At 39.4% G+C, this 27,686-nt stretch overlaps 1 protein-coding gene across 16 annotated transcripts in view; it reads right to left on the reverse strand.

The window, feature by feature from the left end:
• stxbp5l (syntaxin binding protein 5-like) overlaps nt 1-27,686 on the reverse strand; it is a 150,462-nt gene that overhangs the window by 10,338 nt on the left and 112,438 nt on the right. For 3 of the 16 annotated variants that reach the window (XM_036004053.1, XM_031281845.2, XM_036004059.1), the window contains 9 exons: nt 27,359-27,573; nt 26,837-27,012; nt 26,243-26,368; nt 20,501-20,652; nt 17,704-17,772; nt 16,357-16,422; nt 9,772-9,876; nt 6,180-6,233; nt 3,416-3,595 (listed from right to left, as the gene is read on the reverse strand). In XM_036004053.1, coding sequence (XP_035859946.1) covers nt 3,416-3,595; nt 6,180-6,233; nt 9,772-9,876; nt 16,357-16,422; nt 17,704-17,772; nt 20,501-20,652; nt 26,243-26,368; nt 26,837-27,012; nt 27,359-27,573 — 1,143 coding nt within the window. The remainder of the gene's footprint in view (nt 1-3,415; nt 3,596-6,179; nt 6,234-9,771; nt 9,877-16,356; nt 16,423-17,703; nt 17,773-20,500; nt 20,653-26,242; nt 26,369-26,836; nt 27,013-27,358; nt 27,574-27,686) is intronic. The other 13 variants (XM_036004062.1, XM_036004058.1, XM_036004061.1 and 10 more) reach the window with 9 other exon arrangements.

A 27,686-nucleotide genomic window follows, 5' to 3' on the forward strand; every position in this document is an offset into this window, starting at 1 on the left:
CTCGGCTAAATTTAACTGTAAAAACCGCTAAACTTAACTGTCATGTGACTGGTCATTAAGTAACAGGTCAGCGCTCGCCGTAATTTCATAGGATATTATACGAATTGTTAAGCCTAAGTTTTCGTACGATATCATACAAACCCGTTCATGAGAATGCATGGAGCAGGTACATCCATCTCTGTCTACCTGTATGAGAGATTTCCTCTTTTTGGTTAGTTTAAATATCGAGCTGCTACCTTTCTTAATCCTAATTCAAAGTTTCATGTTAAATTAATCAAGAAGTCAGTTTAATGTGGATATTTTCAGACGTTACAGATACATAAAATCAACTATGGAATAGAGCAATTTCCACCATCGTCTGCATCGGTTTGGTTGATAATGCAGCTGTAGCCCAGGCACTGGCTTTAATAAAACATTTAGTTTATGCTAATGAAAAAAAATGCTTCCCTCTCAGCTCCAGGTCAGTGTTGTATAATGAGGTCAATGGAGATGGCAGTGTGAATCTAATTGCTGAATTGGTGTAAAAGGGTCAATTGTAACAACAGCACTGCACCTATCCTGTTTATTATTTAGCATCAGCAATGTTTGTTAAAACCCTTTCACAATAGCAACAAATGGGTGTTGACCCAAATTAAAAAATCTGCACAGATGTGAAGGAACATACTCTTACTTCAAACTGCCAAGATTTGCAACCTTTATGTACTTCCTTTTTGTCTGATGTGCGTTCAGGGTGGCTACAGTAACTGTGACATTTTGGGAACTGTCACAGTGTTGAGTCTCCTATGGAGAGATTAGCATGTCGTGGCCTGACAGAGACTTTGTGTTAATCTGACAGAGCCCCCACTAAAAGTAAATACAGACTGGACCACGACCTGCAGAGCCAGAGCTTTACAGAATTGTTCTCTCCTTAGGGACACAAGTTTAAATATGCATGATGCCTAAGCACTATATGAAGGCAATGCAGTACTGGTGGTGCACCAGGTTTATTAGCGGTGTCTATAATTTGATAATGAAGACTTTGACTAAAGTACATGGACATTTTTCCTCACATTCTGTCGCTTTAAGGTGGCTAAGTAAATGTTCACTTTCCACACTCTAAATTAGAGCACTGCAGTGCTTAACAGCTTATGTGCCTCCAGGGCCCATCATCATGTCTGTCACTTTTTATGGATTATCCATTTCCTAAACCTGCAGTCTCTTTGGACAGTGTTTGACATTCTATTTTCACAACCCTCAGAAAATCACCCAACAACGTGAATAATTGAAGACATAAAGTTCAGCTCACAAAAAAGGCCTAGTGATATTTAGCTGTTGCTTTTTCCAAATAAATAAAATCTAGTTTAAAGTGCAAGAGAGAGAAATAAAATGTCCAACATGACAAGAATGTCAGGAGTCCTTAAGATGAAAGAGTGGTATGTCTTATCTTTGTCTGAGTTAGATGATGTTGTTTATTTGCCTGGCAGTGACAGACTAAGTGCAAGATTTCATACATACTGTGTAATTTGATGTAAATGTACAATCCTGTTGCAGGCAATTTTTCTCTGTCAGTTCTGAGGTCGATATCTCAAAATTACGCTGCTGTGAGTGTCATTTTAAGTCAACACTAGACAGCGCTGTCTTTTATATGCTTTTTTTGTTTTTGCTTTGGCTGTCACTTGTTGTGTAAAAGCAGAATTTGAAAACATACCCAACAACAAACCTAAAACATGAACCATGCTTCTTTTAAGATAGTAATCAAATCTTCAAGGATGGGTCAATGTATTAAATGTTAGAAATGAGGAAGATGTTCTATCAAGGCCTTCAGAGTGTGTTTGGCTTCATTCAGATTAACAGGTGATAATATAGAAATATAATAGATATAAAAGCACTAAAATAACTGTTTGCACCACACACAGAAACACATTTACATACCCACAAATGCACACATTACCTTTCTATCACACACAAAGGCGTATGCACACACACACACACACACACACACACACACACACACACACACACACACACACACACACACACAGCTCGCTGGTTCAATTCATTTTTAGATAGTGCAGGTCAATGTCAGGGTGTGAATTAAAGAAGTTCAAATGGAAGAAAAGAAATGTCAGATTCGTCGACAAAAATGTCAAAATGCCAGAGTGCAGATCATGCTGGAACGGTTGTTGTGTACAACTTAGTCACCTCTTTTATATGTATGCATATTGAAATGTGCTATTTAAAAAAAAAAAAAAAGGAGGAGGAGGTTCTGGTACTTACAATATGAAGAAATTGTATATACTCACTCACAAACACATGAACTAAATAAAGACAGAAATGCTTCCCTCAGCTAAAAGTTTGTGGATTATGAGAAAGTCGGGAGGTGTGGCCACACTACATAAACATTGTGTGTGCTTCATTATCTAATTAAAAAAAAAAAACATCCAGAATCTATTTATGAGAGAAAATAAATATGACAGATAAAGGCAGACAACTTCACTTGGTTGGGAAAAGTCCATTGCTAACACATCAGTGCCACTTTTAAAGTTAAATGGATGGCATATTTGCAGAGGAGAAAAAAAAAAAACAAGAAAGAAAGGCACTGGAGAAGTAAAAATCAATTGGTTAAAACACTTAATACTGTATTGCACCAACCTTTAGGCCGAGGACAGGGTTGACACAAGCAACAATGTTAAGGGACACAATGCAAGGGCAGTTCCTTGCATTCAAGAGAAACATGACCTGTAGTTCAAATAATGTAAGGTGATGCTAATGCAAGTTGCAGAGTTATGTTTAAAGCATGGTAAATGCAAACACTGCTAAACAACTACACATGAAGAAGTAGTTGCCGTTGGTGTGCACATACAGCAGTAATAGTAATCATGTTCATCTGTTAACTGTCAACACCTGCTGGCTGATCACCAGTTAGCTTTGTGTGCAACCGTATCTTCTAAAAATTAAGCTCATATACAACTAATTTGCAGTGACTACTTTTTGTTTTGGAAAAACTTACGTAAGAGCAGAAAAACACAATTGTTTATTCAATTCCTTACATTTCTGTTCTTGTGTTTTTTTTTTGGAAAGGCTAAAAAAAAAGACACCACCCTCTATACTCCAGGTATTGCTCTTAACTACAGTAACATCCAAAGCTTCATAGACCTGCAGTGTTTGGTTACCATTGCTAAGGTATGATTGGGAAATCCCAGTTTGTGGAAGGGCTTCAGTATAAATGCAATTATGAAATGTTTTTTTTTTTTCAAACGTTCAGTCAGTACGTTTTTTTATGCCGCTAACTTGCATTAACATGCGCTTGTCTTTTATTAACTATGTATCAACCCTTAATCCACTTACCCCAGGGTGGGAGGATGGCATGCACTTGTTAGGAGGGAGGGTATGTTATAGAGGTTTAGGGATAGGAGTTGGGAAGACAAGCACACACCTTCAGTGTGGGACACAGGCAAAGAGATCTCCATGCAAGCAGCGGACTGGGCCTTGCGGAAGGGCGGTCGGCCAGGGCCTCTGCGGGTAAGCCGTGGCCCCTCGGGACCCATCGGGACACGAGGCTTCCCTGCCGAGCACGACTGGGAGGCGGGACTAGTGCAATGTCCATTGACATGATCTGTAACAACGGCAAAGCATTAGCAAACAATACAAGGAGGGAAATAAAACGTTCAAACATATTCTAATCCATCTTCATATGTCATGTAGTCTAATTAAAAACATCTTGTTTCATTAAAACAAAGGAACATCTTTAAATGAGGGGAGATAATTTGACTTATTCATAATGCATTTTTCAAAGAAATACCTGGAGCTTTCTCACCATATTTGGAGATTTTGCTATGTTTAAAAAAATACAGACTCAAACCCAATATTGTACTACATGACCTATGAAGATGAATATTTTTGCAAGCCGATGTTGAAAATCAGATTGTCAACAAGAAAGATGGTGGCGAGGGAGAAAGGGAAAGCGTGATGGTGAGAGTGGTTTGTAGTAAGTATGAGCAGGGAGGAGAAAAAGATGTTTAGGCAACAGAAAAGAAAGAAAAATGCAGGGACAAATTGTAAGTGCAGTTTCATACGGTCTGTGCAAGGAAAATATATGAAAATCAAAAGAAAAACAGGCTTGTTTCATCTCCACTTTGTGTCTTTTTTATTGTATTGTTTGTTTTCATTAGAACCTGTTTTTTAAGACCATTAACTTTGTGATATAACTAGCTATGGCAAAATGCTACAAATGGAGATCAAAGGAATAGTAAAATAATCTAAAACAATATATCTGCTTTTTCTATTCTAATGCAAATTAGTACTTCAGGTAACTTGGTTTGGCCACACAATCCGCTACAAATGGTGGTGACAGGAAACACTTGTTACTTTCTGGAATTGTAGCCTTACATGGCCTCCCTTCAGGGACTGAGTTTGTTGGAAGCTTTGTCCTTACTTAATGTACATTGCTTGTGTGTGTGGGCAAAATAATTAGTTTAGAGCCAACCCACATTAATGAGAAGAGTAAAGAAAAGCAGGATTGGGTGCGCCCTGCGGTTTTTTATTGCCCGCAGTTAAGTCTGAAAGACAAAAACGCTGCCAAGACAGCCGTAATTAACAGCTTCATGATACCTACCGCCTGAGTACTCTCATTCTCACTTGTCTTGAGAGACAAGTAAATAAAACAGTGCACTTTTCTTTAATGACATCCTTGTCACAGTAAAACCAAGTTCTGAACAAACCTCTCCTCTCTGAAATTCTCTTATGTAGAGACTCCTGAAGGTTGATGATAAATAGCATTAAGCTAATTAGTAAAAACATTACAGTGTTCCCTTGTCACTGTCCTCTTAGTATTTCACACTGATCATATGTCTGTCATATCAAATCTAAGTCTCCTATTCAGCCAGTTGATGCAGAAATGATTCAATTTCAAAGTGAAGATGAAAAACTCCGGGGTGCTACCCAGTCCATGTGCAACATTCGGCCAGTTTCACAGCAGGACGGACCGAGGTAATGCAGGGATTGAAAACTGCAGGTGATATTTGACCAACCAATACCAGTGCCGTATTATGACCCTGTTGTGCATCTGTCTTAATGTTTTGTAACTTTGAATTTCAAACAGAGAACAAATACGTCATTTTCCTCGAAATGTTCTGCAGGAAACTGGTGCATAGCAGAACGAATGACACTGTACCCTCGCACGGATTACTGCACTCATCCATCAAGAGTGTGTGTGTTCAAACACACACACACACACACACACACACACACACACACACACACACACACAGTAATACTCTCATAGTTTGATGTCCTAACCCAGAGCTGTAAATATTGTAGCTATTAACAAGGTAAAACATTAATTACGTATTTCTCCCGTGCAATCCTTTTGACACTTAAAATGCTCTCTTTTTGATCATACTAAAATGTATGACGAGGAAACAAAGTTTAAGGTTGATCTTCTCAAAGTTGTATTTTTAAATTTGGGTTAATGTTCTTGATGCCACTATTGCTTCAACTAAATATAATGCAGGGTCGACAGAATACAATCATTTTGAATACCTGTCAGATAAAGAAAGGTCATTAAATGAGGCAAGTCACAGGAATGAGTAGTCACTGGCACATTTTGTGTTTACGAAGCAGACGTTTTTAAAAGGGACAGCATGTGTGAAGCAGCAGTCTGTAGAAGCAGAGCAAAGGGAAACCTGAGATTGTGAAGTGTATGTACAGCAGTAGAGATGTATAGGGGTAGGGGTGGGACGCTCAGTATCTGTAATGCAGATGATCCAGTCGAAATGGAGAACAGACTGTTTAAGAGAGAAATGATCCAGTTACAATGACAGAGGTAGCGAGTGATCCAATCACTGTAGAGCACGGCTGTCAATGGAGTAAAGGTTGTGTAAAATCAGAAGATGGTCCAATCATGATAAAGCGATAGAAAACCTCAAATTTAAATATGGGCATGAGTTACAAATCACCTTTATAAACACTTGCAAAATGTAGAAGAAACGAATACAGAAGATTTAAACCAAATCAAAAGACTTTAAGGGGCAAAATGGACAAACAGTCCGACAGTCTTGTGGACTGGTTGAACAGGAGGAGACAGTGACAAATTTGAGTGAGAATAAAAACTACTAAAGCAACATAAAAACCTAGATAAAAGCAGAAACTAAATGACTCAAAGAAATCATGTGAAAACTGCTGGCTTTCGCCTACCGTACCAAGATCAGTCTTAAGATCTGTCGGCAGACTTAACTTTCTGCCGGGTCCCTTTACTGAAACAAAAGAATAGGAAACAAAGCACCAGTTAATCCCTTTAAATGAAAAATGAAAAAAATCATAAGAAAATAAAGTAGGAGTAATCTAAATCAAACAATGACAAACAGAAGTGCAACAAAAAAAAAACTCAAAACAAAGAAAATGGAAATCACTCAAATAAACAAATAACCAGAACATGCAACGGCAGGCATATTTCAAAATGCATGCTCCGTTGTTGTCCCAGGCCAGTGTTCCCAGCTATCTCTACAAGATTAATAATACCTATACTGGGCCAATTTAACAATCCAAGTTATCCACATTCTGAGTTATGGTTATTGTCTTGTTGGGCTGCAACAAGGCAAGAAGACTTATTTAATTTACTCTGGATGTCAAACTTGAGTCCCACCCTCCCACCCATCTGCACTCTCTCAAATTTGATTAACCCTGCCAAAAAGGTCATTACTGAAATATGTCAGTTTTGCATACATTTTTTGTTCTGCTTAAATGTCCCAGTAAAATCAGATTTTCTAAGGCCTGGGATGTCTGACATGGAAGCACAAATAAACAGGGTGACACCACAGGGTGTCAATACAGACACTGAAGGCAACAAAATAACTTAAAACATTTTGCAAGCATTTTGCAGTAAGTAGAGAACTGCAAAGGTCGGACTTGAGATGTTATGAGTCAGTTTCCCCCTCAAAAAGAAGGCAATATTTCATTGTTTCTTTGTGTTGAATGATCAACTTGATATGTGGAAGACACAGGATGGTGTTTACATGACGATTGATAAATTTCAGCATGATCAAGAATCTGCATTATTTATAATTCTGACCACTTACTTTAGATTTAGAAAATTCATCAAAGGAATCAATGAGGATTCCTTTAAAAAAGTGTTACCTTAAGGTTCCAATCCTTCTGCCATAGAATACCATAAAAAAAAGAGTACAGCAGAGGACGAAGGGCCTACTGGAGGAAATGGTAGAATTGCTTTTTAATCTACTGTAATATAATGCAGTTTACGCCATTTATATTTTGCGTTTATTTTCTGTGAATGTAGTCTGCTCAGTATCAAAAGGTAATTTTGAGAAACAATATGTTTCCTTTATTGCAGAGGAAATTGGGGTGTTATGGTACTCATGGTACAATCAATGAATTTCTGTTTCCATTTGTTTCAGGAACAAATAAAGCCTTTCTGATTAGTGTTTCTAATGAGATAAAAGATGAGCTCTGTGTGTGTGTGTGTGTGTGTGTGTGTGTGTGTGTGTGTGTGTGCTCAATCATAAACTGTAGTGACTAGATGCTGCTGCAACCAAATAAAATGTGCAAGAAAATGTTCTCATAATAAACCTGTTACAGATGTTCCTCTGTTTAATAGCTCAGTGGCTGCATTAGCGCTTCATAAAATGGATTTGAATCAAAATAACAGGCGGGATTGATCTGAGGAGGCAAAGGTTTTTTTGTTTTTGTAAATATGAACAATAACCAACATTAAATAAACATTCATTACCTTGTTTTGTTGCAGTTACAAACTTTGAGCAACACCACAATTTTGTGTCTTTTGTGTTCAGTCATTCTTGTGTGCTTTCTTTTCATGGCTGGAGTACCTTTTAGCCCAAGCTATCTTGTATAGTGTATCTTGTATCTTGTTGGTATCTTTATGTGACAATATTAAAACACTTCTATGACAACACAGTGTTAGCCCAGCCCCGTTTGGGACCTTAGCCGTCCGTACATTACTCTGTGATTTGCACCTGCGCAAACCTAGGGGAATGTTTTTTTTTTTAAACAACATTTTCGGCAGTGTGTTGCACCTCGAAAAGTGTTTTTGTGATCCCACAGATGTCTGCTGTGTGTCCGGAATGATTAAATGGTTGCCTGAGGTGAAACCGTTTAATTCCAAAATGTCTGTGCTTCTTCTCTGTTGCGCACGACGGAAATATTGAATTTGAATGTTGGTTTCCCACGGGCAAACATTTTAACAGACAATAGATGCCTTTGAACATGAAACCCGCTGTTTTAAGAAGTAAAGATTAAGAGGTAAACAAGACTAAGAATCCATGCTAGCATCTCTGTGAGGCGGTGCTGTAAGCTAAATGTTAACATCAGCTTACGAACATGTTTATTACAGTAACAATACTAACAGCAGGTATGTTTTATCATCTTAGTTTAGCTTGTTAGCATGCTAATATTTTCCACCCAATAGCTGTCGAGATATTTCACTCAAAACCACAAATGTCAACCTCATGGTGGCGCTAGATGAAAAGTCAGGGGATCACCAAAGTCAGTAGGCTTCATCCTCTGGGGATCCTGAATGTCTGTACAAAATCACAGCAATCCATTCAATAATTGTGAGACCGGACCAAAGTTGTGAACCCAGCGGACCAACTGACAAACACACCGCGAGCATGGCTAAAAATAATGTTTAGATTTTTTTCCCCGAGGTTTGCGTAGGGGTAACAAATGGAGCTAATGTTTGACTTGATCAAGCCACAACAGTGATAAAAGAGCAAAGCAAGCGGAAGTCATATTTATCAGCACTGCAGCTGGCAATGCAGTGGGCACCATGCAGTTAGTTAAAGACGAGACAGTGATGAATGTTAGCCGAGAGGACAACAAGATGGAGAGTGTGGGTTTACTGACACACAGTCAGAAAGACACAATGAGAGAGATTCCGAGTGCCACAGTCCGGTAAAGTAGCATGTTGCCTTCTAGTGACAAAGAGCTGTCGGCACAATGATTGACATCACAGCGAATGAAGCACTAGAGGCACTGACGAGTGAGGATGAGAAGTACCAGGCTGGAATACCACCCCTTCCCTTCCCCTCCCCAAGCCTGCCTGCTTTGCAGTATTGCCAATGATGATCCAAGTTCAAAGCCCAGCGCTGGCACACACAACAAACAACACAATGTAAACCCCCTGCAGCTTGCAGCAGAGAGATAATGCAACACCAGCAGTTGCACAAAGGAATGGAACACAGACAGTCTACTCCTAGAAACACAGACCCTGTCTACTTGTTTACACTGCAAGCAACTTGGTTGATGGCTCATTTTGTTGTGACCCATCGTGATGAGAGGGTTTGAATGCATTTGTGTAGTACATGTTGCACATACTACAACATATATTTATAGTAAAATATTTTTTTTATAATGCACCCTACACCTATTTTCTTTAGACATTAAGCCTTTCAATATAATTATTATTATTATTATTATTAATAATAATAATAATAATAATAATAATAATAATAATAAAAAACAAGTATCTGTTCTTCATGACGCATTGGGGAAAGAAGAAAACTAAAGAAAATCTGCTTTGCTCTTGATATTCACTGACTATAATATTTCTTTGTTGCTCTGTAAAGTATGAATGTGCCTCTGATCGTGTTGCTTACAGTGTGGAAGCAGAGTTAGCATGCAAGGTGCAACATCGAGCCTACCACCTGTCCAATAAAGGCTCAATAATTCCCCTCCCTTGTTACATTATTGCCATACAGTAAAAACCACAAGCAGATGTCCATGAAGAGGCTGAGATCTGTGAGACATCCCTCCTCTTACCATTATCCAGCAAGTAAAAGACTGGACTGCAGTGGCTGGCTCTCAGACTGACCACAGGCTCTGGCAGGACGCGTGGGTCATTGTGAAGGGAGGTTGAGTAATGAACTGGAATAGGAGATCCAACAGAACAGACACAGACTTTTCAGGGCAACAGGGGAGAGACAAACACAATGGGTGAACTGGGGAAAAAAGAGACTTGCAGGTAACATGAAAGAAAACTATTGAGAGGGTATGAAAACAGGTTATTAAGAAACACACTATTCCACCAGCAATATGACACTCACAAGTTTCAACAACAACAGCACCACTACTATTACTTCTACTACAACTACTTTTACTACACATGATCACCACTACTTCTAACACCACAATTACTAGTGTAAGTATTTCAAAGTGTCTCCACCAGCTCCATAACGGAAGGCAGTCCTCCAACTCTACTACATATATGTCACTATGACCTACAATATCTTTTGATGCCATATTTTTAACTTCCAAATATACACTACCTCTCCTTCTAAGTTCCAACAAGGCGTTTAACCATTTCAATACATGTATTTCAAACAGACAACTAAATAATTGACCCCATCATGTCACGGTCACTGTCACACACCTGATACTTGACTAAGACAAATGTTGGTTGCAATGTCATCAAAGAAAGTGAGTGAAGTCCGCACAACAGCGGAATGCCCCGGAAAAGAGGTTTCTGGAGGTTTCTGTTGTCCAGAACCATACACACATTTCAAATAGATTCCACATCAAAGACTCCTCTTGAGCTATTGATTACATCACAAACCACACATACACACTTGACTTGACTGACTGCTTCAACATATCGTCTAACAGCAAGTTTTACAGAAAAACGTTGACACTTTCTATTACTACTCCAGTATTAAATACAATACATTAAATGTCAGTACATCATCACAAGCTTTTTTTATACACTTTTGTATACACAATATATATTTACACAATAATAATAATCAAAAACGCTGGTGACGGTGACATCCTCACAGTGACATCATCACACACTTCACGCAGTGCAATGTTTCTTGGTAACAACCCCCTGTACCCATCCAATCCTCTCTTACTAGCCTTATCCAAAACACACAGAGACCACTGGGGTGATACAGCTGTGTGCGTCATTGCTTCCCATCCCAACTGGTCTGAGAGAAGTAGAACATGAAGCACAGAAGTTTAAACTACGCTAGGAATAGCCCTGTGGCTCTGAAAAACAACATAGAGACAAAGCGCAATTAAGTCCCGCCGACACCAGAGGGGGAAACAATCCAACGCTCTCCATTGACTTGGTATTGCGTGAAGGGGCCTACTTGTCAATCCCATCTGCTAGAAAACAACAGAAAAATAAGTTACCACTGTAAAATGACGTGCATAAGATGCACGTGTTAGAACCTGTGAATAACTTTAAGACATTTGAGCATTTTTAGGCATGTCATAATAATATGTGTTGACATAATTTATTAAACATTATATAGCTATACTGTTTTATTAATAGCAACATAATGCATACAGTAGGTTTTACTATGTAATTGGTAGTGCACCAGCGGGGTTTAGTTGAAAAACTGTTGGTAGACTTATTTTTAGTTTTATCAAGCCACCTGGAGTTGCATGGAGCTGAGCAGGTGGCACCAGTAAAGTTTCAGCCATCATCTCCTCCCTTTCTCCCCTGACATGCTCACTGCTAAAAATATCCTGCCAGGTCAGACACCGATCTCTGGCTTCTCAGCTTGTTAGTCCATCTCAAAACTAGGCCCAGTCAAGTAAGCATTGCTACAGCCACACGTGGCTCCCAGAGGAAAAGTAACGCATAACCCCAAACCAAAACAACAGACCTCAGGACATAAAAAAGAAGACAATGGGAGGGATGTGGAGGGAGACAGTGTTCAGGCAGGAGAAGGGCCAATTACTGGGCCTAATGACAAAAGATAGATAAGAAAAGGGTCAGCGAGAAGAGAGGGAACGATGTGTGAAGGAGAGGAGAGACGGCTGCAGTTATTGACACACGGGGTGAATCAGGACGATGGCTGGCTTCCTTAATAAGCTGTCCACAGTCTGTATATGGCCTTGAACAGACACAGCACACCTGGTGTGCCAGGGGCGGCCAGAAAGCCTTTAATGGCCACAGAAAAAAGTGGAAGTTGATATTCAACAGGAGGAAACAAACCATGAACTCTTCACACAGCTGTGCTTCCTCATTTGTCTCCAGCCATAACTAGTTTTAACTTTTGCATTAATATTGAAGATATAAGAAAACATTTACACTGCATTTAACCATTGTTAACATTTCCATCTTGATTGCATATTGCAAATTCTGAAAATCCATCTCTCCATAATTCTTCCTTTCTTCCATCTCTCTAAGTAGCAAATGACAGGCTTGTAATAGGACAGATTGACCATGACCTAGTCACATCACAATGCTGAAAGACATTCTGCCAAGACAGCAAAGCACATGTCCTGGTTTTCTTATTCTGCTCTCCTTATGAAGCACAAAGGCAAGGCTGGAGAGTACAAAGAACAAGAACAGACAAAAAGGACAGCTTTAGTACAAACAACATAATTTGTACTGAATTAGCATTCATACTGTGTGTAAGCGATGCTCAAATATAGTTATAAGTAGTAATATGTGACTTTGGAGTTCTAACGGGACTTGCAACATGGAGAGGTCTTTGGCTTAACATCTAGTCAAGTCCAGTTTTTTTGTATAGCCTGTAATCACTGCCACAGGTAAAAAACTGTCTCAAAGAGGTATACTTGCCACTGAACAAATAATGGATATCCTGTTCATGTGTGCAAGAAAAGGAAAACAGGAAGAGGAAGCGAAAGGGTAAAATATCTCTGCATTGCCATTCAATTAGCCATTTTAATTGGCATGATGATGAAAATGAAGCTTTCTGCCTGCATGGTTGTCATGTAACAACACCTGCTCATTTGCTTGTAGCACAGTCCTTCGTCACGAAGCAGCTGAATGTTTTGAAAGCCAAAAATCTCAGAACCTGGCGGAGTGATTTGTGAGTCATTGAATGATTGAGTCACACTATTCAACTTCCTCCGGCTACAGTGCATTGGTCTTTCTATGCTACTGGGAAACAAAATGCTTATGTATTTGCTATACCTACAAATAAGCATCAATTGGAATTGTATGAAGATTTTATTTGTCCGTTTGTACACACTTTGCCCCAGCCTTCAAAGGTTCCCGAAAGACTCAAGTTCAATAAACCAGGCTGTTGCTAACTGATGTTCTGCAACACAACCAGGTTCTGTGTACACAAGATTACACTAAACAAAAGTAAGTGCAAAGTAGTACTTTGTATATCTATGTCCATCTATCTATCTATTTTCAGCCGAGTACGGATTGTGGTAGCAGCAAGCTCAGCAAAGCAACCCAGACATCCTTCACACCAGCCACATCTTCCAGGTCCTACTGGGTTAACCTGAGGCGTTCCCAGGCCACAGGGGATATACATAATCCCACCAGTGTGTTCAAGGGTCTGCCCCAGGGGATCTTCCCAGTTGGACATGCTCAGAGCGCCTCGACAGCTTGCCATCTGGGAGTCATCTTGAACAGATATGGTTCTATTCCATGCTCCTCCTGGATACCTGAGCTACCTAGCCCTAAAAGATAGTTCACACACCACTCCCTTCAGGAATTGCCAGGTTATTGGGAGGAAAGCATTGTCCATGTGGCTCTGGGAGGATTTCCCTTGGACATCGTATTAGGTGAGGGGCTAGAATACGTATATGTCTTTTAAAGGTTTGGACCCATGAGGCCCATGTGTGAACAGTCCTGGCACTGTAACATTGAGCCAAGTGAGCTCACCACCTGTAAGGACAGGGGTAATGTTCTGGTGTATTGCCAAATGGAAAGTGGAACGCAGCAGTGCCCTTGGTGGCCTGAAACCTGTCATATTTTTTTCAGAAGCATATGAAGTGCCTTAGTGCTGGCTAAAATCCCTAAAGCTTTCATTCTCTGTAAAACACATCAGACAAATTGGATATTTGCACACAATGGCACCACTATCATGGCCCAGCATTCACATACTCCTCACGATAAATGTAGGAATTTATCCCTGGCTAATGATGTCTTATTACACACAGATCAGCTGTGGCCCTTCCTTGTTTGTGAGAAAAACAATGTACCTCTGCTTAGTTCAAAGACTTAATATTTTGAGTTCCAAAACATCCTCCACTTCCCCCTTCGGAATACATTTTCACAGAACTATTACTGTAATTGCAAAGAGTTTCTTTATTCTCTTTCTGTTGGAAGATTTCACAGATGGAGTGCAATTTCTGGGGGTTCAAACAGATACTGTTAAATTGATCTTCTTTTTCTTGAAAACCAGCTGAAAAGCACAAATTTGCCATCAAGGCAAACATTAGAAAGAGATGTGACAGAGTATGTGTCAGGCCTGTGTTGGTTCTGATATTGAAATGTTATTGTCATACATTTCACAGGTTTAATGTGAAAAAACACCAGTTTGTGGTAGTATTTTCATAAATTTTAGTGGGAAAAAATATAAATAAATACTTTTAATAACTTCATTATAAATACCGCAGACATTTTTCTATAAATCAACTAGTACTTAGTAGTATATCTATTGTTTGTTAATAAATTAAGTTTGTTTAAAGTCAAAAATTAAACTAAAGCCTTATAATGCACACCGAACCTAGAGGACACAGCATGCGTGCTTGGCAGTGTCTTAAACACAGATTACCCACTTACAAACTTTCTCCATTTGACCTTTACATTCTGAATTTGCTGGGATAAAGTGTTTTCCCTCAACAGATGCAAAAGTGCCTTCTGGGAAATGTTCTCATCTCTCACTCCCTCCATTATGCATTGCTGTTTATTTCTTTGCAATCACAAACACTCTTTTTTCATCTGCCCCGTCTCCTATCAAACAAATCTCAACACACTATAAACAACCTCATTGTTTAAAACATCATCTATTGCATCCAACCTTTACTCTGCACCCAGGAACCGCTTACATTATCTTCTCATCTATGATCATGAGCCATCTTCCTCTTATACTGCAGCGTATCTCTTGCACTCAACTTCAAACCATCATATCCACCATCATACTGTATCTGTGATCCTAAAACACAAAGCCGGCAACAAGGTAATGAATACACCATTAAGGATATTTACATTATATGCTTCATTACACCATTCCCCTAGCCTAGAAATCTAGACGCACCCTAGTGGCAGCAAATTTATTTTGCAGCCAGGGGGGTCTAGGCACTCTCCGTTGGCTTGCGAGCTGGAAAAACCAAACTCTGGTCAGGCCAATCACATCGTGTATAGAGTCGGTAGGCGGGCTTATGGCTGCTGCTGCTGGGAACAGCGGTCTTCTGGAAGACTTGGAGTTAAGCTTTTCTTTGAGAAAAGAACAAAGAACAGCACTGAAATCATTCTTAAAAGAGGAAGATATGTTCGGAGTTTTGCAGACCGGATACGGCAAAAGTTTAACCTATCAACTAGCTTCGCTACCTTCTTCGTTGCTCTGCCTGGTTGTAGCGCTATCCTATTGCGTGCAGAGGGAAATTGAAAGACAACCGTTTATCCCGCCCCTCGGATTGAGCTCCGTCAATGGTGAGTTCCCAGACCCAACATCTTGATGTGGGTCTGGCTTGTCAGCTACCACTCCCCTCTAACGAGGCATGTCTATTTCATTATACATCCTGTAGCATTAAATGCATGTCAAGCACTGCCACACACTAACATGCCGGCAAATATTTAACTGAAAGCAGTGCACAGGACATTTTTATAATATATTATGGATGATACAAATAAATAATTTAACCAGCTGTGAGAAGTGTTCTGATCTCAGATATTTAAGCCTTGCTTTTATAAACTCATGCAGGTTACTGCCACATGTTATCAACTGAAGGTTATCACTTCTGCTGCCAGGTGTAGTATCAACATTGGTTTAAGGTAAGCATGTTAATGGTCCTGGTCTCTTCAGCCATCCCTATGCTTTGCTTTCTTTATCTCGTACTCTCTGTCTCTCTAAACATGAGCTGCTGGCTACTTGTCTGCTATGACAGGTCCTTCACAACAGTAGCAGGACTTATTACTCAGTCCAAGGGAAGAAGAAGAGTTGGACAAACAAGATAGTCATAGAGGTACAAAGAAAGAGGTTGAGTGTATTATATTATTTTCTCTGGCTTACCTTTGTGAAATCATTTCACAACTTTGGAATAAAGGAAAACCAGCTGGAAGCTGTGACATAATGCATCAGATAGGCCACAGTATACTGCACTGAAATGGATAACTACATTACATTTTCTCAACAACTATTCCACTGGAATATAACACGTCGACAACCTCAAACATGAGTGGCCATTTTAAACCGCTGCCATTCTTATCAGGTGAAGATGCTCTGGTGATGGGTGAGGTGTGCATAGGCTGCATACTGTAGATATAGCTCACTTTTAAAGACAATGTCATCCCAGCAAAGCTTCACAGTGCCAATTCCAAAATACATTTCCATACAGGGAAGGTGTACTTGGTAGTGTGTGTGTGTGTGTGTGTGTGTGTGTGTGTGTGTGTGTGCGTCAGCAGGCTACCTGAGGTGGGCGACTTGCTTCTATCCATGTCAATGGACTGCTGGTTGTCAGAGAGTTCAGTAAGGCCTACCACAGCCAATGGCAGTCGAGAGGAAGAAAAAGTACAATACACATAATCTGTCAGGTTATTTTAATTTTTTCAGAAGACTGAACAGTAGTGAACTTGGTTGATGTCAGCCACGCAGAGCCCCAAGAAAGAGCTTAGAGTTAAGTTCTTTAATTTTCTACAATCTTTGGTTTATCATCTCTGATTAGCTGCATAATCAATTCCCAGGATTTAATTATATTATTATTATAAAGGTCTTAATAATAATAATTGACATTTGCTATTTACCTTTCCCCTTGAAATGTTTCTTTGAATTCATTTTGTCTTCCTGGAGCAGAGTGGCTAAAACCTGATGTGACCTGCACTACAATCTGTTAAATGTATTTACTGCACACTTTCATTTTGAATTTCCAGCCAAATTGCAAATTGCAGCCAATAATTTGGCATCTACAGTATGTAGTGCAAATCTCATGATAAAGTGGCACATACAACCAAAATACAAGACAGAACAAACACTGATTTGATCAGGATCTGATCAAATCTGATCACATGCACCAAGCACAGGCCAGAATGAGAAGTCATACCCGCTTCCTTTTTAAAAACCACCACAAATGATGAAATGTCTAATTTTAGTCAGACTACAAATGTGGGGTGTTCAAGCCACGTTCATTAGTGCTTCATTAACAGCCTCACTGAGTCGTCACAGTTCAAAACATTTTGATTCATTTAATTATTTCTCTTCAGTAAAAGTTTCCAGCAAAACTTCTTAATGCAAATTTCCTTTAATCATTTACACTGACTTTACAAAAGACTGAAGAAACTGAAAGGGACTCTGATTAAACCTTTATGGTCGTATAAAATTAAGAATTCCTTTGTAATCATCAACCAAATGCAAACATTTTTTGTTTCACTATGCCCAGTGAGTGACAAGGCTTTATTCACCCCAGGATGCTTCAGTTAAAATATACATCACATGGATCATATAATATTTATAACTGCCCTTACTTAACAGACTCAAAGGAGTGGCTCTCTGCAAAGGACATACCGCTGGACATGACTGGAATAGGGCAGTTTTGTTTCATATGGTAAAATATAGACATGAAACTCCCACTTTTATTCCAATCATCTATTTGGTTTGTACCTTTGCTTTCAGTCCACATCATACCTTCCCATTCCTTATGACGACCTTCTCCATCAACCTTGTTGCCCTAGTATGTTCCACCACAACAATGCCCCAACCCCATTCCCACCCCCCGCACACAAACACATTGTCCCCCAGCCTTTAGGAAGACCCGACTTACTCTGATAGGATGTACGGATCCTTTTCTTTGAATCTGAATATAAGTTAGACAGGCCGCGCATGCAAAACTCTGTCAGGCAGGCCCACATGCCCACATCAGCAGCCACAGAGTCACCAAAAGGTAGGGAGGAGGAGGAGGAAAGGGAAGGAAGCAGTAGTGGAAAGGATGGTGTGAAGGAATAAAGAGTAGAAAGTGTAAGCAGAGATTAAGGGCAGCGAGAGATGAGAGAGGACAGGAAGGTGGGAAAGAGAAAGAGGTGGTAGAGAGGTGTATGAGTAGCGTGGGACAGAAGAAAAGGAGAGGAGGAGGAAACAACGTAAAAGGTAAAGAAATAATTTGAATGTAAAGTAAGATGATGGATGGAGTTAATATGGAGGGAAGGGAAGGGAGGGGAGGGGAGAGAAGAACACACAGGCTTAGAGTGGAAAAGAAAGTGAGAGCAAGCAGCAACCGTGTTAGTGTCAGGGGAGGACAGACAGGATATACCCACTACTGCTGCAAACCCCAGAAATGCTGATGTGATTGGTCATTTGCACAAAAAGGAAACTACTGTGCTAGCAGGCAACATATCATTACCTAAAAAGCAGCATCAAAATAAATCTCTTGTTGCATTAAATCATTGCTTTACATTGCATTTTGTTATATACTTTTTGCCATAGGCATTCTGTTCTAACATGGTATCAATAATGCATTAGACTGTACAGTAACTAGAGAAACACACCTACAATAATCAATAATTAAGCGTTATTTTATGAAATGAATACACTAAATTTGATTGACATATATAAAGTATACACATACACATATGTGTGGCGACAACAGCTAAAAATGTTGTGTGGGAAGGACAGTAAACTATGTTCTAAAAAAAAGTTGGAATATTACAAAAAGAGAAGAGGCCAGCAGCTTAGTTAGTAGATAGTTTAGCCAGTGCCATGTATTTCGCTTGGCCTTTTGACAGTGTTTTTGTCTTCAATATTATATCAACTCCAGCATAGCGAGTACTTAAGATCATAATAATACCATCACCTAGGGTACAGATTTTCCTGTTTGTATTTTTCCTTCCATCTCCAAATTGATTTTAAAGACCCAACACAGAAATACTTTTACAAAAGAGGAAGTTGGGAACAATAAGTGCTGTGGCAGCACTTATGCAACAGGAAATTAAGTGGCTCTAAAACTCAATGTCATCTCTCCATCTACCGTAATATCCCCTTCATACAAATCCTGAATACCTGTAAAGCATTCTCAGCTACACTTGTGGGAGTTACATAATAAGAGAGCTCAGTCAGTACTTTAAGTTGCCTGAAGGACCATCTAAAATATTAAACTACTGGAGTTGCTATGCCCTCAAATCCAGAGGTTACCATAGGGTCAAATAAGAAAGGTACAGCTTGTGTTTAGACACTCAATTCTGTACGGTGAGACTATCACCAGCCAAGAACAGTAGCAGAGAAAAGAGAGGCAGGGGTCAGGAAGGACAAGATCTCAGTGACTTTTGACTACAGATCTATGCTCAAGCAGGACTAAAAACAGAAAGGACAGAGAAATCAAATGACAACATGCATAACAATGCCAACGTGCCTGTTAACATGCACCTCATATCATAGTGCAGATCTGTGACAGGCATACTGAGATGGTTGGGTGTTTTTGTCTTTGTACTGTATGCTATTGTGTGAGAGAAACAGAGCAAAGAGAAGGGAAGAAGTAAGGTTGGACTGATACAGGTTTTTGAATGCTGATGCAGATACCTATGTGTTTGGATTTTACTTGTTGATGGACTATATTCTGTTCAAATAGTCAATTTGACCCTTTTCATTTCAACTTCCTCCAAATACTTACATATGTTTGGTGTTTACCAGAGATGTTTATTTCCATACATGTAAAAAGTACTGTACTACCACAATACACAAAGTATCAAAAGTAAAGATGTCTTTTTATGCGGAATGGCCCCTATTACAGTGTAATATGATTATATCTTTTATATTCTTTAACCAGTGGTGGAAACAGTATTCAGATCCTTTACTTAAGTTAAAGTAGCAACACCACACAATAAAATACTTCATTGCAAGTAAATGTCCTGCAAAAAGTACTGTATTATCAGAAAAAAAGTATCAAAAAGCAAAAGTATGCAGCCGAACAGCCCCTTTCAGAGTTATATTATTACGTACTGTAGCTCATATTATTGGATATTTTTTTTATTACTGATACATTCATACGTAACACATACTTTAATGATGTAGCTGGTGGAAGTGAAGTTTGCCTACCTTATATAGTGTTGGCCAGTTTAAAGTGTAAAAATATGAAACAAATAATATTTTTATATTAAGATTTTACAATATGTTATAAACAGGAACCTCAAAATTGTTCCTACAGTAAATGTACTGAGTCACCCTTGAAAATTGGATAACAGTAAGAATGGTCAAAATGTCCATAATGTGTAGAAGAAGCCCTATACCTGATCAAATGGTATTGATTAGGTTAAGGGCTTGAGAGCAGTGGAAATACAGGAAATATAACCAAAACCACCTGCATCATTGATTTTAGGTTAATCATTAAAGCTAAATCAGATTTGCCTGATAGATCAGTCTAACCTTAGAAAGAGACAGGTAGGAGACAGAAGAAATAGGAAGAAGAAACACCAGTAAAGTGGTGAGAGGACAGGAGAATAGAAAATAGATGATCATCTGGATGTAATGAAAACATTTTTGAAACATTACTGTGTGGCGGCTCAGACAGTGTTAGGTGTATACGTGCATGTGTGTGTGGTCCGGATCCCAGAGGTGCGTGTGTGCGCTACCTGAGGTGGACTGTCTGTTCCTACGTGGGGAGCGGGTAAGGCGCTGGTATGGGTCTGCGGCTCCGTACAGATCCAGTGTCGACATACACAAAAGGATTGTTTTCTGCAAGTAATCCACCACTGCTAGGCCATTGCAGTTCCCAAACGCCAAACTGGACAGACACGGACACAGCAAGGTTATTCTCATTGACATTAAAGGTGCTATATGTAGCACTATCAAACATTGTCAAATTAACTGTGACATTTGGGTGTAATTACTGTCAACAAAAGGCTGTCTTTATCTCACACTGCTCTTGCTGCTGTTTTTGAATATGAATACCAGTTTTCCCATAAGCCCCATTGCCACCTGCTACCCCTGACTGCTGTAGAGCCTCTGGCTTAACTGATCATTTACACTCATCATTGTACAAAAGACATTCCACTCGATCGGGCCCTGACCAGAATTAGACAATATTCACAACAATTGGCTCCATCTGTGGTCTTCTCAGCAATCTGACAAACATGCTAAAATAAGTGAGGCGAATACATCAATGTCACTCAAACTGGCTGCTGCCCAGTCAATCATTGCTCTACTGTGTCCACCATGCAGATGTCTGGTTCACTTTATATTAATGTCTGTCGCATGGTCAGATGGTTCAGGTTGTGAAAACAGCAATCATGTCAGTCTTTGATTTAGAAAATCTTTAGCATGTGTTTTAAAGGGCTGTCTGTCATGGTGTCTATGTAAAATACCATTTTAATATCACAAACATGATTATGCATTTGAAAACACATCACTCAGAATCAGTGTTGTAATGTAACTAAGTACAAATACTTCACTACTGTACTTAAGTTGAATTTTTACGTATCTGTACTTTACGTCGTTATTTATATTTCCGGAAACTTTTACTTTTACTCCACTACATTTCCTGAATAAAATGTATACTTTTATTCCACTACATTTCCCCTAAGCATCTTAATTACTCGTTACTACAAAATAAAATCTGAAAAAAAAATTATTACACTGAAAAAAAGGAAGTTTGACGAATCATTGCTCCTAAATTGTCAAGATAATGCACACTTTATTCCAGTTGGTGACATGATGCCTGTTTGTGGCCAAGCGGCAAAAAAAAAAAAAAAAAAATATGGCATAATGACTGATAGTGTCATGGAAGCACCTGGTACAGGCTCTGCCGCCATGGTAACAGACGATGACAACCCCAAAGACAGTGGTGATGAAGATAACGTTACACACCTTTGGCCATAAAGTTCATAATCAAAGTTTTTTTAACTTTTACTTTTACTTCTAATACTTCAGTACATTTAATATCAGAAAATTGCTATGGATATTTAAGTACTGTTAATATCAGATACTTTAAGACTTTTACTCAAGTAGAGCTGGGCAATATATAAATACTATATCGATATCGTGATATGAGACTAGATATCGTCTTAGATTTTGGATATAATAATATGGCATAAGTGGTGTCTTCCTGGTTTTAAAGGCTGCATTACAGTAAAGTGATGTCATTTTCTGAACTTACCAGACTGTTGTAACTGTTCTATTATTTGCCTTTACCCACTTAGTCATTCTATCCACATTACTGATGATTATTTATCAAAAATCTCATTGTTTAAATATTTTGCAAAAGCACCAATAGTCAACACTGCAATATCGTTGCAGTATCGATATTGAGGTATTTGGTCAAAAATATCGTGATATTTGATTTTCTCTGTATCGCCCAGCCCTATACTCAAGTAATATTCTAAAAGGAGACAAGGCAAGTGCATAAATGCTGACGATTGGCTGAGGTTGAGTAAAATGTCATGTTAAGCCAATCAGAGGCAGAGTTGGGCGGATGTTCGGACACACGGCGAACAACACAAGCGATTCAGTCAATGAGAGAGAGACAGGTATGGCGTTATGAAATCAAGGAGAGGGTTAACTTTTCCTGCTACAGATTTTCCACCGTGGTCAGAAAGAACAGGGGAGACACTTTGTTTCTCTTACTATATGACTCTAGAGTCGCTACTTGCTCGAAAGCTAATCGCCGTCACTCTCTCACTTCTCCCTCGCTCTATCACCTACTCCCCACACACAAACACACACAAACACACACACACACACACACACACACACACACACACACACACACACACACACACGCATGCCGGCTCAACGCACACACCAGCGCACAAGTATAAACATCAGGCCACTTACGTTATTTGCACTACAAAGAGTGTATATATTTGTTATTTATTTTTGGTATAGTGCTTAACAAGCATAATTAAATTTTGCCCAGTTGTGGCCTGTTGAGGTGTTGTGTTATTTGTATCAATCCACTATATAAACATAATATCTACATACATGGCATTTGATTGGAGGTTAGTCTCACTTTGTCCCACAGCAACATTAAAATAGTTTAGAATTGTGTACATTGTTTCTGTTAATAATGTATTGTATTAAGGTTCCATTTCATTATAATACTCAGATTTATCATAAATAATTGAACATGCACATGTATTTTAAGTTCCATTAAAGAGGGGTGGAGGTGGGGTCACATTTGAGCATTTAAAAATGTACTTGAAAGTAACGCAATAGTTACTTTCTGAAGTAACTAGTTACTTTCATAATTTGTAACTGAATAACTAATTTAGTTACTTTTTGGAAGAAGTAACTAGTAACAGTAACTAATTACTTTTTTAAAGTAACTTGCCCAACACTGCATTTGACATACTCTTATAATATATAAATATATATATAGAATATATAATAATATATAAATATATATATAGAATATATAAATGATACAAAACATTTTAGTAAGACTTGTAATAAACAACAGTGAACCTATCCTTTGGTATTCACATTTGTGCCATGAAGGTGACCAGAGGGGACAGCCTTGTGCCTTTGTGGTGCCTTAACTAATGTAATGTGTAAAGACATTAGTGTGACATTGATTTATTACTGTTGAAAGTGTTCTTGTGGAGCCTTTGTGTAATGTGTTTTTATGTTCCTGTTCACCACTGTGTTGTAGTGTAATGCTTCTTTTCTCTGTTATATTATATGCACTGTCAGCACTGTAACTTTAAAAAGAAAAGAAAAAGAAGAAGAAAAAAAAATTAAACAAAACAAATCAATTTCCGCAACTCTATTCAAGCTGTGAATAGCTTTAGAGGCGAGAGGCAAATAATGGCCTTGCCTTGACCCATATTGATCTTTTTTGAAAGAGCTGTGATTTTATTGGCTTCTACAAACAGAACTTCTATTCACAGCAAAGCCATTCAAGTGGTCTTAAAGCACTCTAGGCTCAGGAAGTTAATCAACTTCTCTTCAACACAGACGCACATCATTTTTCAAAACCAAAATATATTAAACTCTATTACTCAAGTCAACATGAATTACTTTACAAAGTATTACAAAGTATTATATGCTATCTAAAACGAAAGAAAGATAAAAGAGACAGAAAGGAGACAGAAGAAGACGGACAAAAATGATAACGTGTTGGCCCACTAGTGGCTTGGCGCAGGCTCAGGAGTCCGGCAGTATACTATCTTGAATTTAAATTTGGTAAGTTCTGACTGAAGGTATGCACACAGTGGTACTGAATTCAATACTTTTTAGGCATCGGCCGAATTGCCTCCTTAGTATTGAGTATCGAAAAATGCCTAGCCATTCAATACCAAATTTCAATACCTCAGCGTCAGTGAGCCAATAAGCATGCAGCATGCTTCTACCAAGATCTAATCATGCTGGTGATTGGCTGTGTAACATTACACGTCGTAGAGACAGGCAGGAAGACTATACGTTACGCACAGAGATAGGGCTCACATAGAAGGAGCTGAAAAATAAATAAAAAGATTTGTGCCGTAAGGATTTTAGGAACCGGTAACAAAGTCACAGTATTGGTATCGGTACCGGTACCATCGAAATTTGACGAACAATACCCTGCCCTACACAGTGCAGTGATGAAAGCTTAATGCAGGCAACTTTTGGGTTGTAACCAAGCTCTGCCTGTGTGAACACACCAATTTTGATATTGATTGTACCATACTATTTCATAGTCCCCCGTCCCCACATCCCAATATCCAAATGCTTTTAAGCCCTCACTCTTTATAATGGTATAACAGGGTATATTAACTACAGGCATTAAAAGCAACAATAGTAACCTAGTATTGTACCCTTATACTGTTAATTACAGTTCAATTATTTCTAAATATATATATATATATATATCTCCATATGTATACTCCAGAAAACTCAACCCATAAAAATGGAGAAACAGGCCAAATAGACACAGATACACTACATTGTAGTTCAGAGTCAGTGTGTTAGATGATTTCTGGAGGATGAAGTTTGAACCACAGTCCCCTTGCAACTTTAATTAAAAGAACTATCTGGTGCTCTGCTAAGTTAGAGCTACATTGTAAACCAGCCATTTACAGTTACCAATTACATTACATGTCATTTAGCTGACGCTTTTATCCAAAGTGACTTTACAATTGCTATCTATGTCAGAGGGTGCACGCCTCTGGAGCAACTAGGGGTCAAGTGTCTTGCTCAGGGACACATTGGTTGATGTATCGCAGTGGGAATCAAACCCAGATCTCCCACACCAAAGGGATGTGTCATATCCACTGCACCATCACCACCAATTCAAAAGAAGTTCCTGGTCTCTCAGGTGTAATATTGGTTAAGTTTCCACTATCTGCTTTACTCCAATAATGTCAGTATCCTAGTGTTTTTCCAATGTGTCCCTTCCCTTTTGTGGCCATGTGTCCTGTCTTGTTCTTCCACCGTCAAGTCAATGTTTGTCTGGAGCTGGGCAGAGCTGAGTCTGTCTCTGTGTCCTGTTCCTCAGACCCTGTCTCCAGCCACTTCCAACCTGCACTCACCAACTTCCAGGATTTTCGCCTACAGACACAATCTGCCCACCTCCACTCCAGTTATGGGTCCAGCAAAGAACACTTGTTATGACAAACAATGCTTTTTTGACAGCACTATAAAGCTGAACATTTTGGTAAATTAGAGCTACCATGGCAAGTCTCGCATTGCCAGACCTTCCTCCACAGGGCTGCTGAGAAGGGTCTGGTAAGTCCTCACAGCATTCCGGGATGGGAGAAAAATGTGCTCTGGTTTATTGGCATTTCTTTAAACCAATCACAATCGTCTTGGGCGGTGCTGAGCGCCGCACGGAGCCACGGGGCCACGGTGCCGCTGCAAAATAGCCTCGGGAAGGAACTTGTTTTGGTGGAACATGTGTACGTTCAAAGGTTGTTTTAGTCGTGCAACAGAAAACTCAGATTGGACAGATAGTCTAGCTAGCTGTCTGGATTTACCCTGCAGAGATCTGAGGAGCAGTTAACCATAGTCCTTATGAATCCACCGGAGTTTAAAATTACAACACAAAGAAAGTGGAAGGTAACGGACATCCGGCCGAAATGAAAGACGTGGCGGAATTTCCGGCTGCACCTGAAGCATCCTGGAAGTGGAACGTCGTGGACATAGACTACCATGGCAATAATCAATGCTTTCAAAAGCTTTGTCCATACTCGATTTGTGCTAACCCCTCTAAACTATAACAGGGATTGCTGTCCCGAGTGCAGACTAGCAAAGATATGAAACCACCGATCAGTACCATTGATAAATAATGAAAAAATGCCTTGCCCATATTCCCAATCGAGCCAGACAAATGAATAGCCACACAGATGGATACATAGACCAGCAGAGAGAGAGAGACCGTCATGCATCTGGAGACTTACAGGCCATAGGCAGAGTTGATGTCCAGGCTGGTGATTTGTTGTGGAGGTTCTCCATCTGCCCACAGCAGCTGGACAACCAGCTCTGCTTGGTAGCCAGGAGGGACCCGAACCATCCTGTCCTTCACCCTGAAGCAGACATAAAGAAAAGGAGTTTAGAGTACTGTGTAATATACATACAGTACTTAGTAAGAAAGAGACACGCAAACATGTTTCCTTCCCTCAGGTTATGCCCCAAAACACGGTGGTGAGTTCACAGTGACCTTGATCTTTGACATCCACAATCTAATCAGTTTATCCTCAAGTCCAAGTGGACGTTTGTGACAAATCTGAAATAATTCATAATGCCTATTGAATTATTTCTTGACAGGGGAGGGTCATTGTTCTCCTGATTCAAGTTTGATTGCTTTTCTATTTGATACACATATTCAGTTTGGTAACAAACAACGAAGACAGAGTGTCTGCATCACTAGCTAATTGTTTTATTGATATTTTTAATAAACAATTCCTAGCATACTGCAAGACCAAAAAGATTTATTAAAACAGATATTTGTTATTTGTTGCAGATAAACTATGATGTGTGTGAGGAGATCTTACTTAAGGCAGGGATTGCTGTCTTTGTTACCCTCAGTTGTCCCACTGCCGGGGCTAGCTGCGTGTTGGTGGTGGGGTTGTGGTGAGTGGGAGCCGGACTCTGTGAAGCAGGGATTGTTTTCATTCTCGGATGGAGAGATGACATCCTCCGCCTCACACTGTAAGCGCACCTCTAGTGACTGAGGATGACACAGATACAAAAATATGGATTCATCTACCTACCATAGTAGCTAACTAGTCACAATAACTACATTCAATCCTGTTACAGTAGGAATACAGTGAACTACATCCAACTGAATTAGTGTTATGCAGATGCAGGTTTCCCGACAATGTTGGATAGGCATGAGCAGAATTTCCATTAGATCTTCCTGTAAAAAACACAAAGCTCAGTTCATATCATATTTCTAAAAGACAGTCACTTAAGACTTCAGAGGTGGTTTGTTAAAATGACATTGGACGCTACTTACATTCCTTATAAACGCACCAGGATGTCACTCCTTTTAATTTGATGGTCATCTCACTCACCACTATCTGAGTGTTGGCATCATATTTGCTGAAGCGATACAGGATGATGTGGGCTGAGATGCCAACCACACAGAAGATGCGACTCTGGGGGCACCAGCTGACCATCTGAATAGCAAAGGGGTCATCCTCCACCAAATCGGCCGCCCTGCCCTCACTTGGCTTTGGCTTCTCAAACGCTTTGGAGGTCTTCAGCTTGTACAACATCTGTAGTGTGACTGGTTAGAGAAATGGTTAAGAGTGAAAATATTGTAAAAGCAAAATCTAAGTGCTAACTGTAAGTGCATATGTAAATGCCCTTGCAATAGTGGTATCACAAGGCAATTTGTCT

This window comes from Sander lucioperca, chromosome 8 (assembly GCF_008315115.2).
Source record: "Sander lucioperca isolate FBNREF2018 chromosome 8, SLUC_FBN_1.2, whole genome shotgun sequence".
Lineage (NCBI taxonomy): Eukaryota > Metazoa > Chordata > Actinopteri > Perciformes > Percidae > Sander > Sander lucioperca.